The following is a 17331-nucleotide window of genomic DNA, read 5'->3' on the forward strand; positions in this document are numbered from 1 at the left end:
TTGGCCCCAGTCATCTTCAAAAGGAAATTTCAACTTAACTTTTTGAGTAAAAGTGTGCGATATTAATATTTGTTAAATTGATCAACCCAAAGCCGACCAAGAGGTTCACAGTGTATATGGCTGAACGCTATCTTCTCTCCTCTTCTCTAGCCTTAACCAACAAAAAAAAAAAAAAATAATAATAATAATAATAATAATAATAATAATATTTTTACATGAAAATTATATTTTACGATAATTTTTACCAATTTTTTTCTATTATTTAAAAATGGGAAAGATCATATTTCTAGTCCGAAAGGTTATTTGAGTAGGATGAAAATCAAATAGGTCAAGAATCGATCAACCATCGGGTTAAACCGAATTAGACATCAATCCATTTTAAGCATTTATTTCATTATTTAACGTTTAAAATTTTAATCTTTTACTTTTTCAGTAATGACACGTTGTTAAATATCGACTACATTAAATATTTATTTAAATTAAAATAACATTTTAACAAATAATAGCAATTTAATTGAATTCAATAGTTTAATTTGTTGAACTGGTCCAGCTGAAAACCAAAAGTCTCACAATTTAATTATTAAAATATTAATTTTAATCAAATTTATATTAAATTTGTTTGATTATGTATTAGTTTATTTGTTTGATTTAATTAAATAATTTTTATATGAATGTAATATTTAATTATTTAGATTAATATTATGAATAGCCTTTGAATTATAGTTATATTTTTAATATGAGATCTAAATTTTTAAAATTTTTAATATTTAAAATATTAATTTATTAATTAATATGATACTCATTTTTAATATAATTAATTTCAAATAATAATATGTAATGAATAAATAATTTTTTAAATATTATATTAATTAATAAATTTATAATTTAAATATTATATTAAAAAATTTTAAAATTTAATTATCACATTAAATATTTTATTATAATTCAAAATTATTTGTGACGTTAATCTTTATTATTTGTAGAATTTTTATTGTATTTATAATTTGAAAACTAAAACATTGGTTTTTGTGATGTAAATGCGATAAACTTAGGTCGAAAAACCCGTCACACATGTTGCACAAAAGCGGCCTAAGGCCCGAACCAATTCTAGACCACAACCATGAAACGGAGTTCACAAGTCGTTCTTTGGTTAATGCAAAAAAAAATTAGCCCAAACAGGGCGGAAAATTGGTTAATGAATCAAATATTTGCATTTCTCCTTTTAAAATGGTTGAAATCACTTCTCTTTCTGCTTGTAAAAACTGTACAAAATTATTCGGACAAATTAGTGCAGTACAATCGTTAGCTAGCAAGATAGACATGTCATTTTTTCTCTGCCAAGTTTCTACCACTTTGAGACACTTTTTAGGCTATTTATGTAAAGTTACAATACAATCAGCTATTCGCAAGCACAAACCCCACGTTTGTTCCTTTATAACAGACTTGGAAAGTTCCCACCGCCACCGTCGACATCAATGGTGTTAAAAATATTGATTTAAATCTTATAAAAAATTTATTTAAAATTAATTAGATATTATTTGATGAATAAAAAAAATTTTGAAAAAAAAAATTTTAAGAGAAAAAAAAATTTATTAAATAAGTTTGATTTATAAAAAAAAAAAATTTAATAAGAAAGAGGTTCTTAATAAATAAGCTAGTATACTTATAAAGGTAAAGTCTCTCTAAAATTAAGTATGAAAAAAATATGTAAAAAAATTATAAGATTTTATAAGAAAACACTATAAAATTACTAAAAATTTATATCTTATGAGTGTATATATTTGAATGTATGTTTAAATAGACTAAAAAAATGAAATGATCTACATAGATATGGTGTAGTGAGTAAACTAAAAAAGATTAAAAAGGTTCATATAAATATGATAAATGAGTGCATATGAATATATGTTTACATTAAAAATACTTTATAAAACTAAAAAAAATTAAAAAAATTATGAATATTACTTGTAAATGATTATTTTGATATTTTGATGTAATTTTTTATAACTAATGAATTTTTTTTTATTTTTAAATGTAAATCGATTGAATTAAATCATGTTAAATTATTATCTTATATGTTATTAATCAATTATTTAATTTTATTTCCATTAATATAATTAGATTAAAACTTTTTTACCTATCAAAAGCTTTTTTTAATTTGCCATTTTTTAATTTGCCAGACAGTAAGCCAAGTCCGATCATAGCTAGTGTGTTGAGTGTTGAACATGGTGGTATTATGAAAATTCCGGCAATATCTTTGCCACAGCAATATCCTAGGGCCTGCAACTTGGACCGCTCAGTTCTACACTCAACTCGAGGCAATAAAGTAATATTTGGAAGATTTTGTCCAAAATTCAGCTCGAGTTGAGACAAACATGAGGGCTTGATGGGCCGTTTAATACATGAACAGATTGAATTGGCAAGCATATACATAAATAATTTTATTTTCTAGATTATTAGGCAAGCATATACATAAATAATTTTATTTTCTAGATTATTAGGCTATCTGTGGGAAGAGAGATTGTGAGCGGGCGATGCGAGACACGTGGCGCCGCCAGCCAGCCTATATGATGAATGGCTGTATGCTCAAACCTGCTTTTGAATCTTGATCTCACGAAAAAGCCCAATCCATTAAACATTTCGTTCGGCAGGAGAAAATGGAAAGAAAGACCGAATAGACAAAAAGAAAATAACAAGAAATAAAAAATCGAATAAGTTGGTAGCTTTATTAAAACAAAGGGATTAAGATCAAAATTATTATTGTACTTTGAGTTAAAATTAAATGTTATCATTGTGTTTCAATTTCAATGAATTTTGTCACATTTTTTCCCAATAATTTGTCACTATGCTTTTAATTTAAATTGGTTTTGATTCTTAATATAAAGGAACAAAATTAATTGAAATTTATCCTTTGAATTAACAAAAAATTTTCCTTAATTATTTTAATTTTATTACTTTTTATTCAAAAAATTAATGAAATTGAAAATACATTGATACAAATTTGTCATTTGTATTAATAAAGTATTTCGTAAAATATCATAATATTGTTAATTTTGTCCAAAAATTAAGAAAGAAAAACAATGACTTGGTTTTACGACTTCCCACTTTTATCTCTCCATTTTCTTTTGCGACAAAAAGAAAAGGAAACCAATTTCCTTCCATTTTCCTATCTATCCCCCACCTTTCCCCCTTCCCTCCGAACGAATATTGCCCAAGAAGATAATCAGGAAAGCACATTTAGTTATGTAAATGTGCCTGGATTTTTTTCCCCTATGCAAGGCAAAGTTATATTTATGGACGATTCGCCCATCCAATAATCACCCAAGATAGAGAGCCCTCCAAACTCGGCAAGAGTTAGGAACCCCAAAACAAAACACCCCAGGCCCATTCTACACTTTAAAGTTTCTCAAAATACATACCTAATGTGCCTATATTTGAGCCACTCAGATTTAGAATGCCCACATCTGGGACTTTAACTTTCATATCATCAAGGGTTAGAACCTATCATCTTTGTAATTTCTCAAGGTAAAAATATATATATATATATATATATATTTATCTGACTCGCTGACCGTCTCTGCAGCCAAAGGGCCAAATACAAACAAGGCCATCAATTCAAATTTAAGACCCCATGGTTCTTCACTAAAGCTTAATAGGGTCACAAGGGAAAGGCCCCACATTTTTCAAATTATGAATCAAAACTGCCCATGGCCTTGGTCCCAGCAAAAAGAGTTTAACAGTAAATAATCATCACCTTACCAACCAATTCCGCATGCTTTGTCCATCAAATGGAGTCAAGAGATGCCTTCTTTTCTTGTCCAGTTTCAGCAGGCACCTTCTGCCCTCCTGATGGCACTACTTCCGGTTCTTGTTGAACAGGAACACAAGGTCTCCAAATCGTTTCTGTGCCTACATCCATGAGTGCAATGCCCTTTGCTTGTAAATCAGCTCTCATCTGATCACTTCTCAAGAAATCTTTGTTTCTCCTCACTTCCGCTCTTTCATTAATTAGATGCACCACATCATCTTCCACCAACCCTGCTCTTGTTAATGCCTTCTCCTTTAATTTCAGCAAAACCTGTTCAGCAGAAAATTCATCTTTAGAGTTAAACTTAGACAGAAGGCATGAATCTATAACATCATGTAATAAAATAGAACCCATCACCTCAGTATAAGAGTAAGGAGGTTGCAACCCAAGAACATTCAAAACTTTCTTAACTTCTTTCTCAACTTCTATTAGGGATTGAATTACCAATAATCTTTGTTTCTGTTGTTGCTTCTTCTGTCAAATTACAAGAGCATATATATGTTATCCTACAAAGACATGATCAAATATATATAGAGGGGGGGAGACAGTAATTAGCATGATGAAAGGAAAACAAATACCTTTAGCATGGTCAACAAATTGTTTACTAACTTCAATGCTTCTAGAAAGGCCCCAGTCAGAATAAGTGAAGTGCTCAAGTCATCTGACATTTTAGCCTGGAACTCACTGCATAGCTTGCTAATGCATTCCTGGGCATCTGGAGTAGTCCAAGCAGGTTTGCCATCCTTGGGGATTTCTTCTTGTAGTTTTGACAGAGCATCTTGACAATCTTTCAAGGTCTGCACAACATCACAGGTGAGGGTACTTCTCTAAAGGATTGAATCTAACTCCATGTACATTTGCCTAGGCTAGTGAATTAAAAAACCCAGTATCTCAGGGTCCACTCAGAAAAGCAATTATGTATTTTCACACCAAAAAATCGCATTAACTCTTTTGAGTACTTTTAACTGGAAGGAGAGACAAATCTACCAGCAGGGCAAAGGTGTAATTAGTTATAGAGGAAACTTTATTTAGTCGGGCCAGTCAAAGAAAGATGTAAATCCAACAATTAAAAGAGGCACACTCATGCACATATGCAAACCCCAGAAGTGAAATCACTTCGGACCATATAATTATACAAAGCCTAAAAGGCCAAATCACTGTCCATTTCAAGATATCTGAACTCTGACCATCATATGCCTATTGCCAAGTAAAATATCATGAGAAGTGAAAAAAGCTTTAAACCTGATATATATAAAAAACCGCTTCTGATGCACCTTCCAGCTGCGCAACAGAGTAATTGAGAGGAGATCGGTAGTGTGCGTTTATCAAGAAGTATCTCAAAGCCAGAGGATGATATTTCTCAGTAATCTAGAAGAAATGCATAAATTAACACAAATAAAGAAACTCATATGAGAAAACTAGTTCTGTAACTTTCACCAGAGGGGGGAAAATCAAACACATAATAAGCCCTAACTTTTTACCTGGCGAATTGTGAAAAAGTTACCTAAAGATTTTGACATCTTCTCATTGTTATTAGTAACATGCCCATTGTGCATCCAATAACTCACATCACTCTCTTGGCATGCAGCACAACTCTGAGCAATCTCATTTTCATGGTGTGGGAAAATCAAATCAAGCCCACCACCATGAATGTCAAATTTGAAGCTTAAATAATGTGCACTCATTGCACTGCATTCTATGTGCCACCCAGGTCGTCCAGGTCCCCATGGGCTGTTCCAAGATGGCTCATCTGGCTTTGCAGCCTGAAACAATTACTAAATATCAGAATTTGGAAATGTTGCCAACATTGTAAATGGTATTTGACTGATGCAAAGTTTTGGCATTATATGTCATGCAACTTTAATTTTAAAAAAATTGGCATGTTTTTGTTATTATTTATTGTAGGGAATATATGTATTTTGCAACTCTTACAAATAATTGGTTGATTTTTGTAGTTAGGTTTTCCATCTTTGTACTTCATATCTAGATGCCTAGTTAAAGTCACATCGCTAGCATTTTTAAGGAATAGTTTTTAAGTCTATAATTAGACACTAGGAAGCATCAATGCAAATATGGCTCTAACATAATACAATACGGACAAGGTTATATAGAAATTTTCAACATATTAGGGCAGGACACATCAAGATGCTAAAATGGAAAATATTATTATATATACTTAGTATATCTATTTTCATTAATTTTAAATAAAATACATATAATCAAGAACATAGTGAATAAAAGTTATCCACTATTTAATCCAATTTAGGTCATTTGGCAAATTAAGCTCCAATTGCTTGCCAAATGTCCTTGATTAGGGATAATCTGGGGATAATTGAGTCATTATTCTGATATGATGGGGACATAATGTGGAGATTTTGGGGTAATGAAATCTATTTCTTTTGCCCGGATGGTTTTAAAAAATATTCATTTAATTGAAATTTTATTAATATATTTGTATTGAATATAATTCAAATTGATCTAATCCAACAACTTTATAATTCAAATTGATCTGATCAAAAAGTTTAAACAAGAAGCGCACTTGGCTTAGACAATTTTTAAGTTCTTTTTTTTTGCCAAGCCCAATTTTATAGTTTGATGCCATGCTGTGCTAGTATAAAAAACTCATTTTCTCCACTCCTCATCACTTACAAACGCAACAAAAACAGCCATCTATTTTAGCTCAGTGTTGCAACTCCTTCCATTCCCTCTAATCATTTGCCTTCCAACCAATTTTTCACCTCTAATCTAAATATAAAACAAATCAAAATATTCTGAATATTTCTCTCCTCTTCTACCTCTCTTCCTGACAATCCTTTCACTACTGTCTAGCCTATTTTCCTACTTTTATGTGCCTTGACCATGTTCAAATATTTTAATTATCTTTTGGCATGTCCCTTTGTGTAAGATATCAGCATGTCAGTCTTATCCATGTCCGACACATGTGACACCAATACATTGGGAATTCCAACATGTCTGTGTTTCATATATTATATTTATGCACTTTCATATTTTTGGTAAGTTCACTGAAAATATAAGTTTCAATTATTCTAGATGTCTTAATATCTAACAAGATTGTATTCTCTCACTCTCTTAATCTAATTCTTCTTCTTCTTCTTATTTTAAATTTACAACACCATTCCCCTTTTGTTGTAGCATTGACTAACAAGTTCATAATCAAACTATTCATCCTTCTCCAAACCAGGGACTAAAATTACAACCATAGCCATGTTCTCAATCGCACCATGTTCAGCACAATTGTAGACATAATGAGTAACATCACATTGATTGCAATTATCACAATTGTGATCTGTTTTCAAATTTGCACAACTCTATAAAACAAAGTATTTATAATTATAATAAAAAATTCTTATTTTATGATTTTTTTCGGCCAAACTTATTTTATGATATTCAAAGTAGTTTATAACATCATTTGTTCTTTTATAAATGATTAAAAGAATTACTCACAATTTTTTTAGCATTATAGTAAAATATTTAAATTCAGAAAGTTGTATATTTCACATAATTTTAGTTTTTAATCTTACAAGTAATAGATTGTTAAATGAACTAATATAAATTTTTCTGATACATTAAGTAATTTAACATTTATCTCATCATTTGATTATATTCAATTTACTAAATAATGGATGACATCTCAATAGTTAGTTAGTTACACAAAAATAATAAAATTCCATTAATCTAAAACTAAAAAGAAAAAATTAACAAAATACATACACCAAAAGGAAAAGCAAATAATAAATGTACAAATGCAAATCATACATTAATAAATAATGTCCAAAAATATAGATTAATAAATGACTATAATATTAAGAAATAGTAAACTCGATATATTAATTGTTAAGCATCTAAACTAAAACCAATTGTTAATAAGTAGAAAAACCCAACTTGAATGTAAGGCCAAAGACAACCCAAGACTTAACAAATGGGGAATAACACTACCACACAAGCTTCATCACGTGTAGGTCGGAAATAAAGAAGTTTAGCACATGACAAACTTAGAATGGGTAACAAGGAAAACAAAGCCTAACCTACTCTAATCCCATGTTATAAAGAAGAAGTAAAGGAGGTTCTTTCTATTCCATATCAAAGAAGTAAAGTACGTGTAACATACACAAACACACACACAAAAGCCAGAGAATCAAATCAATCTAAAGAATCAAATTAGTTTAGGTCCTAAAATCAAGCTATCTAAAGTCAACCCTATAATTAAGTAAATATATTTACTTCAATATTTACAACATTAATCATTTAACATTAATTACTTTTTTAAATTATTTTTTCATCTAAATTAAAAAAAAAAAAAAAAAAAACTCTCATCAAACCCTTCCCTTCCAACATTCTATCCAAATCATCAAAATTTGCCAAAAGTTAAACACAATTTTAGCTAATAATTTTCCTCTAAAATTTCCCCCTTAATTTTTAAGCTTGATAAAAGAAAAACACCCAATTGGTTCGGCTGAAACCAAACTCCCCTGCACCAACAAAACTCTCTTAAAAATGCAATCCATCTTACTTTTCTCTCCAAAACCCAAAACCGCCCTTCTCACTCTACCTCTATCTTTATCTTACAAAACTGAGTCATCATCTAATCCATGTCTCCTTAATCTTCCACCTACGCCTCCTTTGTCTACTTCCCAAACCCCAATGGCCAACCAAGGAACCGCTAAAGCCATGACCATCACCATCCCTACTTTGCAATCAAAAGGATTTTTAGCTTTCTCTCAATTCTCATCTCCCTCAACTTTCAAGAACAGAGGTGAAATGGTCATGGATAAATGTTTCGAGTTAGAACCCAAAAGTTCTCTCTTTTCTCCCACATTAAGTCCTTGACACTATAAATTTGCAAAAATTTAAACAACAAAAAGTAATTTTAAGTGTCGCATATTTTACCTTGAATAATTTCTTCTTTGATCTTTAAGAATTATATTTGCTGATTTTTTAGTAAGTTGTAGATCTAGGGTTCATTTTTTCTTTTAGACGTGTTTTTCATCTAAATTTTAATGGTTGATGCAAAAGAAAAGAAAGAAATGTTTGAGCGCATCATAATCTATTTCATATTCAGATTAGAGATGAAAAATTGATTGGAAAGTGAAATGATCAAGGGAAGGAATGGTACTAAGCAGCAGTTGCTAGTCTATTAGTGTGGGATGAGGAATATGGAAAAAATGCACTCTTTGTAATAGGGGTAAAGTGCATTAACTATAACTTGGGTTTCACGAAAAATAAAAATAAAAAGAAAACCTTTAAAATTGGGTGAAGCCGCTTGTTGGCAGATCGAAGGTTGGCTACGTCCATCAACTTCACGTGCTTGAATGCTGTGGGTGCTTGTGTGTGTTGAATACACTATAAGGCTAAGGTATGCGTCTTCCTAACAGCAATCGCTTTTGAGAGAGTTGGTAACACCTAAGGTCTTAAAAATGGTAAAATGGTATTAGAGCCAATATCACAGATTCGAGTCCCAGTGGTGTTGCTGGGGGGAAAAGGAGATTGTTAGCAGATCAAAGGTTGGCCGGGTACATCAACTCCACGTGCTAGAAAGCCATGGGTGCTTGTGCATGCTAAAAGCATTATAAGGGTAGCATATGCGCTTTCCTAACAGCAATTGCTTCTAGGAGAGTTGGTAGCCCCTGAGGTCTTAAAAGATTGTTAGCCTTGAATTAATCTTATTTTGAAATGACAGAACATTAGGCTAAATAAGGTTGATCAAAATTTTGAAAAAGATTTATTTAGTATATGTTCTAAAGTTTTATATTTTTGTATTAAATAAATAAAATGATTTTCAAAGTTTAAACAAATATTTCTTTATTTTTTTTTTATTTTTCAAATCAAAACTATCTTTAAATATTATTTATTTGAGCTTAAATAAAAGTTCAATTGTTGTTTTTAAAGTGAATTTATTCATTTTGGACTTAATAAAATTTTGATAATATTGATTTTGAGAAATGGATTAACTTAAGAAAGTTGTTTTACAAGAACAAAATTTTTCAACATTGAACTTGTTTAACTTTATTGTATTAATTCACAAAGTTTTAATATTTGAATTTTATATGGTTAGAAAGCTCTTTGAGTCTACTTTCTAATGGATCAAACAAAAACAAAATCAAAATCCAAATTTCTTAAAAAAAGATTTTGAATTTTTACTAGACACTTTACAGTTATCTTAAAACTGCACAAAGGGTAGTTTTGAAAATTCACTATAATTCATATAAAATGAATTAGGTGATGAATTTTATATAGATAGAAAGCCCTTTAAGTCTAATTTCTAAATCTTCAAACGGTTTTTTATTTGAAATTGTATAATTCAATATATGATCAAATTAGTGAGTAGAGTGCAAAATATGATACAACCGCCCAGCTTGACCAAATCGATCCCCTGGCTGAAGCAATTGATCCCCTCTTGTAATGGATCGAATGATTTTTCTTGCAAAAACAAAATAGATTTGAAAAACACCAAAAGGTATCGATCCCCTACAAGAAAGGATCGATCGAGTAAGGCACAGGATTAATCCCCTATCAGAACCAATCGATCCCCTATGCCCAGAAAAGTTCTAACGGCTAGTTTTTTCAAGCTTCAACCTTTTTTTTTAACTCCAAACCATCCCCAACGGTTAGTTCTTCAATTCCTCTATAAATTGGGCATTCCAACACACCAAGAAGGTTGATAAATCAAGAGAGCAAAATCAAACAAGCCATATATTCATTCTCTCAAAGAAATCAAGAGTTTTAGAGCTTTAAAGTCTATATCTTTGTGTTTATTGTATCCAAATCATATTTGTTGTTCATTCATCATTTCCTTGTACTTAAACTTAGCAAACACTTAGCCTTAGAGAGATTGTTCTATTGTTTACAAAATTACATTTGATATACAAAGGTGGAAAAGAACAAGAGGTGACGTATCCTCCTGAGAGCTTTGTAGTGAGAATGGGTAAAATACTATAAAGTGTAGAGGTTTCTATCTTAAACCTTTGAGAGAAAAAAGATAGGGCTGCATTTTTAATTCAAGATTAATGGATTGAAGTCTTGGTGTGGACAACCAAAAAGAGAGGATGTAGGTGCCATGTAGAAAAGGACTGGACCTTTATAAATCTTTGTATTTGATTTCTCAATCCCTATCTCTTTATTTTCATTGTTGATTATATTTATTTCTAAATATATCAGTTGTTATCATTTGCATCATATTTTGATATTGATTGTAATTTTTCATTCAATTATTTTGAAATCATTGTTTGGGTGGAACTTGGAAAAATCCAATTCACCTCCCTCTTGAATCACCATTTTACCTAAAAAGCTAACACCACTTTTTGTTAAAACTTTTTAAAATTTATTAGGTCACAATTTGTAAACTTATAAAGTTAGTGGGTTAGATTAATTTGAATTATATTTGATACAAATATATTAATAAAATTCCAATTAAACAAAATTTTTTAAATAGATTCTATACTATTTAAGAACTTTATATTGCATATTATCTTTATTTTATTTAAAATTAATGATATTATTATATATAATAAATATACTTTATATATTATCTTTTTCATATCATATTCCATTGTGTTGCATTCTAATTTTTTGAAAACTGTTGTATTGTTGTGTGCATATTGTATCATACTAGTGTCTTGTGTCTATGTTTGAGCTTCCAAGTTACTTTGTTGTATAGCAAGTTGTACAAAATTGACAAAAAAATTCACAATCAAAATGCTGGAAATGGTATCCATTTCGTGCACAAATGCACTTAACGTGATGCTACAAAAAAATGCAGCCATGAACACAATTTAAATGTCTGCTCCTTATATAAATTTTATGATAACTGAGCCTAATCGATGGGAGTTCAAGTAGCTCAATTATTTTTCAACCCAAGCTTGAGCACAAAAAACTAAAACTCAACCAAGATCAAACCAACCTCAAGCCTTGAGGTTTTTAAACGAACAAAGCTTGAGCCTATTGGCTAGGCTCGACTTGATTACACCCATAAACTATACTAGGAAGTTAAGTGGGTTTCTCACCTTCCATAATGCAAAGTCAGAAGGATTACGCTTCCTTGAGTCAACGGCAACACGTTCACCTGCTCTATTGTTTTCCAGCCTCTGCCCAGATAACTTGCCATAATTGGGGAATTTATCAACAGCGAAAAACACGTCCCCATCAACCACATATCCAAAGTCTTTGTTTATAATCTGCAGAATGAAAATACAGGGAAAGTTATTGGAGGAAAATCTGCGTAGGAAGCACTGCCTTTACACAAAGCAAGAGGCAAAAGAAATAAAATGTCATCAGCAATATTTGGCTAAAACACAACAGCAAAATTAATAAAAGGAAACATTGAGACAAAATCTAGTGCGTGTATTATTGCAATACATTTTAAAGGTAAAGTTGGTGTCAATTTTAGCTCTCAGAAAACATAGCATTTCTCCATGGAATATATGTAACAAAAATCATGTCCAGCAGCTCAACAACAATCAACAATGTAATTAGGTAACTTCACCTCAATATGAAGTGGCAGCATTCCAAAATGTTGAAAAGTGCTCTTCTACTTCTTTATGCTCAATATTAAAAGGAAAACTTCTAAAATGCCACTTATAAGAACAGAGCATGGGTCCTTGCCTATGACGCATGGACACGGACACACAATACGGGTATGACATAACATGGATATAATGACATGCTAATTTTTTAAAGATGAGGACATGCATATGATAGGACACATCAATAAAAAATATTTTTATATATTTTTCTACGTAAAAAATATTTATACATTAATTATTTATACACTATTTATATAATATTTATATATTTCTTTGTATAATATTTGTGGAGTAGTTATATATTTTAGAATTAAAAGTTTCATTATTTAACTTTTCAAGGTTACATTTATTTTTTATTTTTTTATTTTTTTATCTACTTGCTAACGAAAAAATGCTACATCTATCTTATTTTGAAAGATTCACATGTCTTCCACACCCCAATTGTTAAAATCAAGACAATGGGACCGACACCATTTTGTCCCTTCCTTTTTTTTTTCCTTCTCTTTTCTCTTTTTTCTTTTTTCTTTCTTCTTCTTCTTTCTCCCTTTCCTTTTCTTTTTACTTTCTTCCGTTTCCAACCCAGTTCTTGGCAGCTGCCTACACCACCATCCTCCACCGCCAACTGCCATTCACCATTGAATTCCTCCAAAATCATTAAAAAACTCCTCATAGCCTCCTCTTTCTTCCTATCCATCTAGATTTTCCAAAAAAAAATCCAACTTAAAAGAGCCTAGATCTAAAAAAAAACCCTGCAGTCTCCATCTTTTGTTTTTACCAATTTCTGCCATCTAACAGTGTCCTAACGTGTCATGACTATGTTGGGACCATGTCCAAGTTATTTTTTATTTGTGTCCCATACGTATTATGGCATGTCAGCGGCATGTCCATGTCAGACACAGGTATGTGAAGATGGGTGCCGTGTGCATGCCTGCATACACTTCCTTTGGCTACATCATTGATAATCATAGGGCAGATGTAGATAAATTACAAGCATACAATAGATGACAATGATATGCCAGATAATAGCTTTCTATCAAAACAATATGGTAAATGAGCTGACAATATAACTACCAAATATTACCACTTAAATGTATTATCTTTTTGTTAATGCAAAATACATTCATACACACATGCATATATATATATATATATATATATATATATATATACATAGTGTTATCAAGAGTTTTCTATGAGCATAAACTTATGCTAGGAGAACTCCCCTAAAGTAGCACTACATTTCCACAAAGAGAGAGAGAGAGAGACAGACGCAAGGTTGCAAAAAGGAGAGAGGAATTGTGGTATCTATATGCCTATAAAACAAAACAAGCATATTCAGAGGAAGAAAACCTGAGTTATCATATCTTTGATCTGCTCAATGTGATCAGACACACGTGGCTCATGTGTAGGAGACAGACACTGTAGATCAGCCATATCTACATTATATTCTTTACAGTATCGGTCACTCAAACATAATGGATCTTCCCCTGTCTCATTTGCCCGACGAATTATCTGCAAAACTCCAATAAGTAGCAGTCCCAACAAAAAATTGACAAAGACATAATGTGTTGTTGAGAGATGAGTGATGGACCAGTAGTCAAAAAGTAAAGGAAAAATGTGGTAAAATATTGGCAGCAAAAACTATGCTCAGCAGGACAGAATGCTCTTAAACAAGTTCTAAACAAATTAACATTTTATACAGAAGCCCCAAAGCTTTTGTTCAGACCAATTGTCACATATTTGGCAAGGAAATTATTCAAATAAATTTAAAAGGAGAAAACATAAGCTAGGTTGAGGTTTCAAACCTCCCAGAGGTGCAAATGAATTTAAATCAAGTTTAATGCATTGCATTAAAATGAGAAAGTATCACTTCAACATCAAAAAAAACAAAAATGGCATTACTCCCAACTAAAGCAGTAATAGAAAACCAAAGAAAAGATCAAATGAAAATTCAAACCTTATCATCGACATCAGTAAAGTTCCGCACATAAGTAACCTCATAGCCCAAGTGTTGTAAGTACCTATATAATTCCAATCCACAATTTAGCCAGCAATCAATTTCTATATAAATATATATATTATATAAAAAAAAAATAAAGGATTATATATATATATATATACAAACCTGTAAAGGACATCAAAGGCAACAGCGGCACGAGCATGGCCAAGGTGGCTGAAATCATAGGCAGTGACACCGCAGACGTACATGCCAACTTTTCCGGGGATTTTGGGCTTGAACACCTCTTTTTGCTGAGTCATGGTGTTGTACACAACGAATTGGAACTCTTCGGTTTCCTTCTTTGCCATTGCTTTAGGAGCTTTTTTCTGGTTTGGTTCTCCCTTTGAAGGATCCATGCCCAGATTTAAAAAAAAAAAAAAAAAAAAACTCCCCCTAACCCCAAACGAAATTTGTACGAGAGTTAATTTCAGATTTCAACGTAAGTTCAGGAAATAACTGATTCAATTTGGATTAATTTATTTTTAAAGTTTCAAAGAAAATTAAGAGAAGCTATGGAGATAAAAACCCAAATCAGAAAGGAAAGGAGATAAATGAACTAAAGAGAGATGAAATTAAGATTCAAGACCCCTAATCTTTGCAAAAATTAAGTGGAGATTCTTTTAGGACAAGAAAGAAACAGACGCAACGTTACCAACGCACCTGTGGATGTGGAAGTCTTAGCGCGGATTTTGGGAAAATGAAGTTCAACTGCGCGACGGCTATTTTTGCAATGCTTTTCCGGCTTCTGGTTCCCCCAATTTTGGACAGCTTCCTATTCGATTTCTGTACCGCCCAAATATGTAACTGGGGGTCAGCAGCTTAATCCGTTTGGACGAGTTTCGATTCAATCCAATTTTATAAAGTTAAATTTTTTTATAAATTAAATTTTAAATTAAATAATATTAAAAAAAATTAATATCAAATTAGATTCGAATTTTAAGTAAATTTGATTAGATCTGATTTAATATTATATAAAAATTATTTTTTAAATTATTTTTTAAATTATTTATTTATATATATTTATATAATTATATAATTATATATTTATGTTTAAAAGATAATATTTTATATTTTAAAAATAATATTTTATTAATTTCGAATCGAATCAAATCAAATATGATTTATACAATTATCGGATCAGATCAAATTCGAGTATAAAAAAAATAAAAGAAATTTTGGGTCTAGTCAGATTCGAATTTTATGATTATAAAATCGAGTCAGATTTAGAACAAGCAAAAAGCTTCTTCGAGTTGACCCGTTACCAACCTTAATAACACCAACAAATAATAATTATTAGATTTATATAATTAAATCGTAATTTTGATTAAATTTTAAAATAGAGAGAGATAAAATCTGCTTATCAACAAATAAGAATGTAAAATAAAATTTATTAAATTTTATATAATTTAAACAATATTCATTTTATGTAAGAGTTTTTTATTTTTTGTTGTATTACATATTTATAAAATTACTTAAAAATAAAAAAATAATAGTTAAAAATATTCATTTTTAAAAAAAATTTAATATGATTGGTATTTTTTAAAATAGTTAAAAATATTATAAAAATAATTTTAAAGAAATTAAAAAATATTAACATAAAAATTTTTTCAAAAAAAATTAGCTTAAAAAATTTTATATTTTAAATTAAAATAAAAATTATTAATATAATAAAATGAGAGAAATAATAAAATTTGTATCAATTTATTTAAAATAAGATAAAAGTGTCATAATACGCTAAAAAATGAGTTATGAAAATTTTAAATATAATTGAATGTAAGAAAAAACGTTAGAAGAATTATTTTAACGTAAATAATTAAATTAATATCGTAAAATTTAAATTAATTATTTTTCTTCTAAATATACAAAAAATAGTTAAAAATTTTAAAGAAAAAATTAATGTAAAATAAATGATATTTTAGAAAAAAAATTAAAAATTTATTAAGTTTCATGTTAGAGGAATTGTAAAATTTGTATTATTTAGAGTAAAATATGTGTTGTATCACCTAAAAATTAAATATGATAATTTTAAACTTAATAAAATATAAGAATAATCGTAAAAAGATATAATTATAATATAAATAATTAAGATACTAAGTAAAATGTTAATTAATTATTATTTCTATAAATATATAAAAAATATCTAATAAATAAAAAAATAGATAACGTGAATAGTTAAAAAAAAACGTAACATTCGTATCATTTAACATAAAATAAGAAAGAAGTGTTATAACACACTAAAAAAGAATTATTTTAATTCTAAACATATTGAAAGTAAGAACAAATGTAAAATATATTATTGTAATATAAATAATTATGATGGTTGTTACAATGTATAGATCCGTATACCTACTGTTAGACATAGATTAAAGAAATCACCACTAATCTTTTTTTGTTTAGGTATGATTAGCCACCTAATCAAATCTATTCCATTTAAAGAAAAGTCCTAAGATTGACTTAAGTATCTTTAAATAATATATTCTAATCCACGAAATCATATTTTAGGTTAAAGAGTATGGTTATGTATGAGAAAAGTTACAGTACCCTACAATACACATTCAAATGATGGTACCAATTTGAATTCAAATTATCCAAGCCTTAAAATATATTTATATTTACCAAAATATTTAATATTGAGAATTAACCTTAAAATTATCCTAATAGTTTGGTAATAGTTTAAAAGCATCCTCTCATCTCAAAAGTATTCATGGAGACTAGTGTTCTACTCTGAAGAGGCTTCTCATCAAAATTGTTGTAGCATTTTATTTAAGAAAATTAGTAAAGTTTCTCAATAGTTTGGTAGGACTTACTTTAAGGTAGATCTTCTAATAGTTTAGCGAGATTTTATTCGAAAATATTTATAAAATATTTATTTTTACTTTTTAAGAAAATTCATTAAGTCTCCCAATAATTTAATAGAACTTAATTTAAGAAGCAATCCTTTAATAATTGGAAGGATAAAAAATTATTATTTTTTTATTATTTGAAAA

General features: G+C 29.6%; 1 protein-coding gene across 3 annotated transcripts; it reads right to left on the reverse strand.

Annotated features, from left to right (window-relative positions):
• Window positions 1-3445: 3445 nt before the first annotated feature.
• LOC111281862 (cysteine--tRNA ligase 2, cytoplasmic-like) lies at window positions 3446-15169 on the reverse strand. Of its 3 annotated transcripts, none has more exons than XM_089760837.1 (10): window positions 15005-15168; window positions 14471-14685; window positions 14303-14366; window positions 13696-13857; window positions 11827-11997; window positions 5287-5568; window positions 5048-5173; window positions 4384-4602; window positions 4163-4279; window positions 3446-4075 (listed from the first exon to the last, which is right to left on the reverse strand). In XM_089760837.1, exons 2-10 carry the CDS (start codon window positions 14650-14652, stop codon window positions 3782-3784), a joined length of 1617 nt encoding a protein of 538 aa, XP_089616963.1. In that variant the 5' UTR covers window positions 14653-14685; window positions 15005-15168; the 3' UTR covers window positions 3446-3781. The 3 variants fall into 3 exon arrangements, with proteins under 3 accessions (XP_089616963.1, XP_022725339.2, XP_089616964.1); XM_022869604.2 differs by having other exon boundaries at window positions 14471-14737; XM_089760838.1 differs by lacking the exons at window positions 5048-5173; window positions 5287-5568 and having other exon boundaries at window positions 14471-14737; window positions 15005-15169.
• Between the last annotated feature and the right edge of the window lie 2162 nt (window positions 15170-17331).

The sequence above is a fragment of the Durio zibethinus genome, chromosome 5 (assembly GCF_047325235.1).
Source record: "Durio zibethinus cultivar Kanyao isolate XHJ-2024 chromosome 5, ASM4732523v1, whole genome shotgun sequence".
Taxonomy (NCBI): domain Eukaryota; kingdom Viridiplantae; phylum Streptophyta; class Magnoliopsida; order Malvales; family Malvaceae; genus Durio; species Durio zibethinus.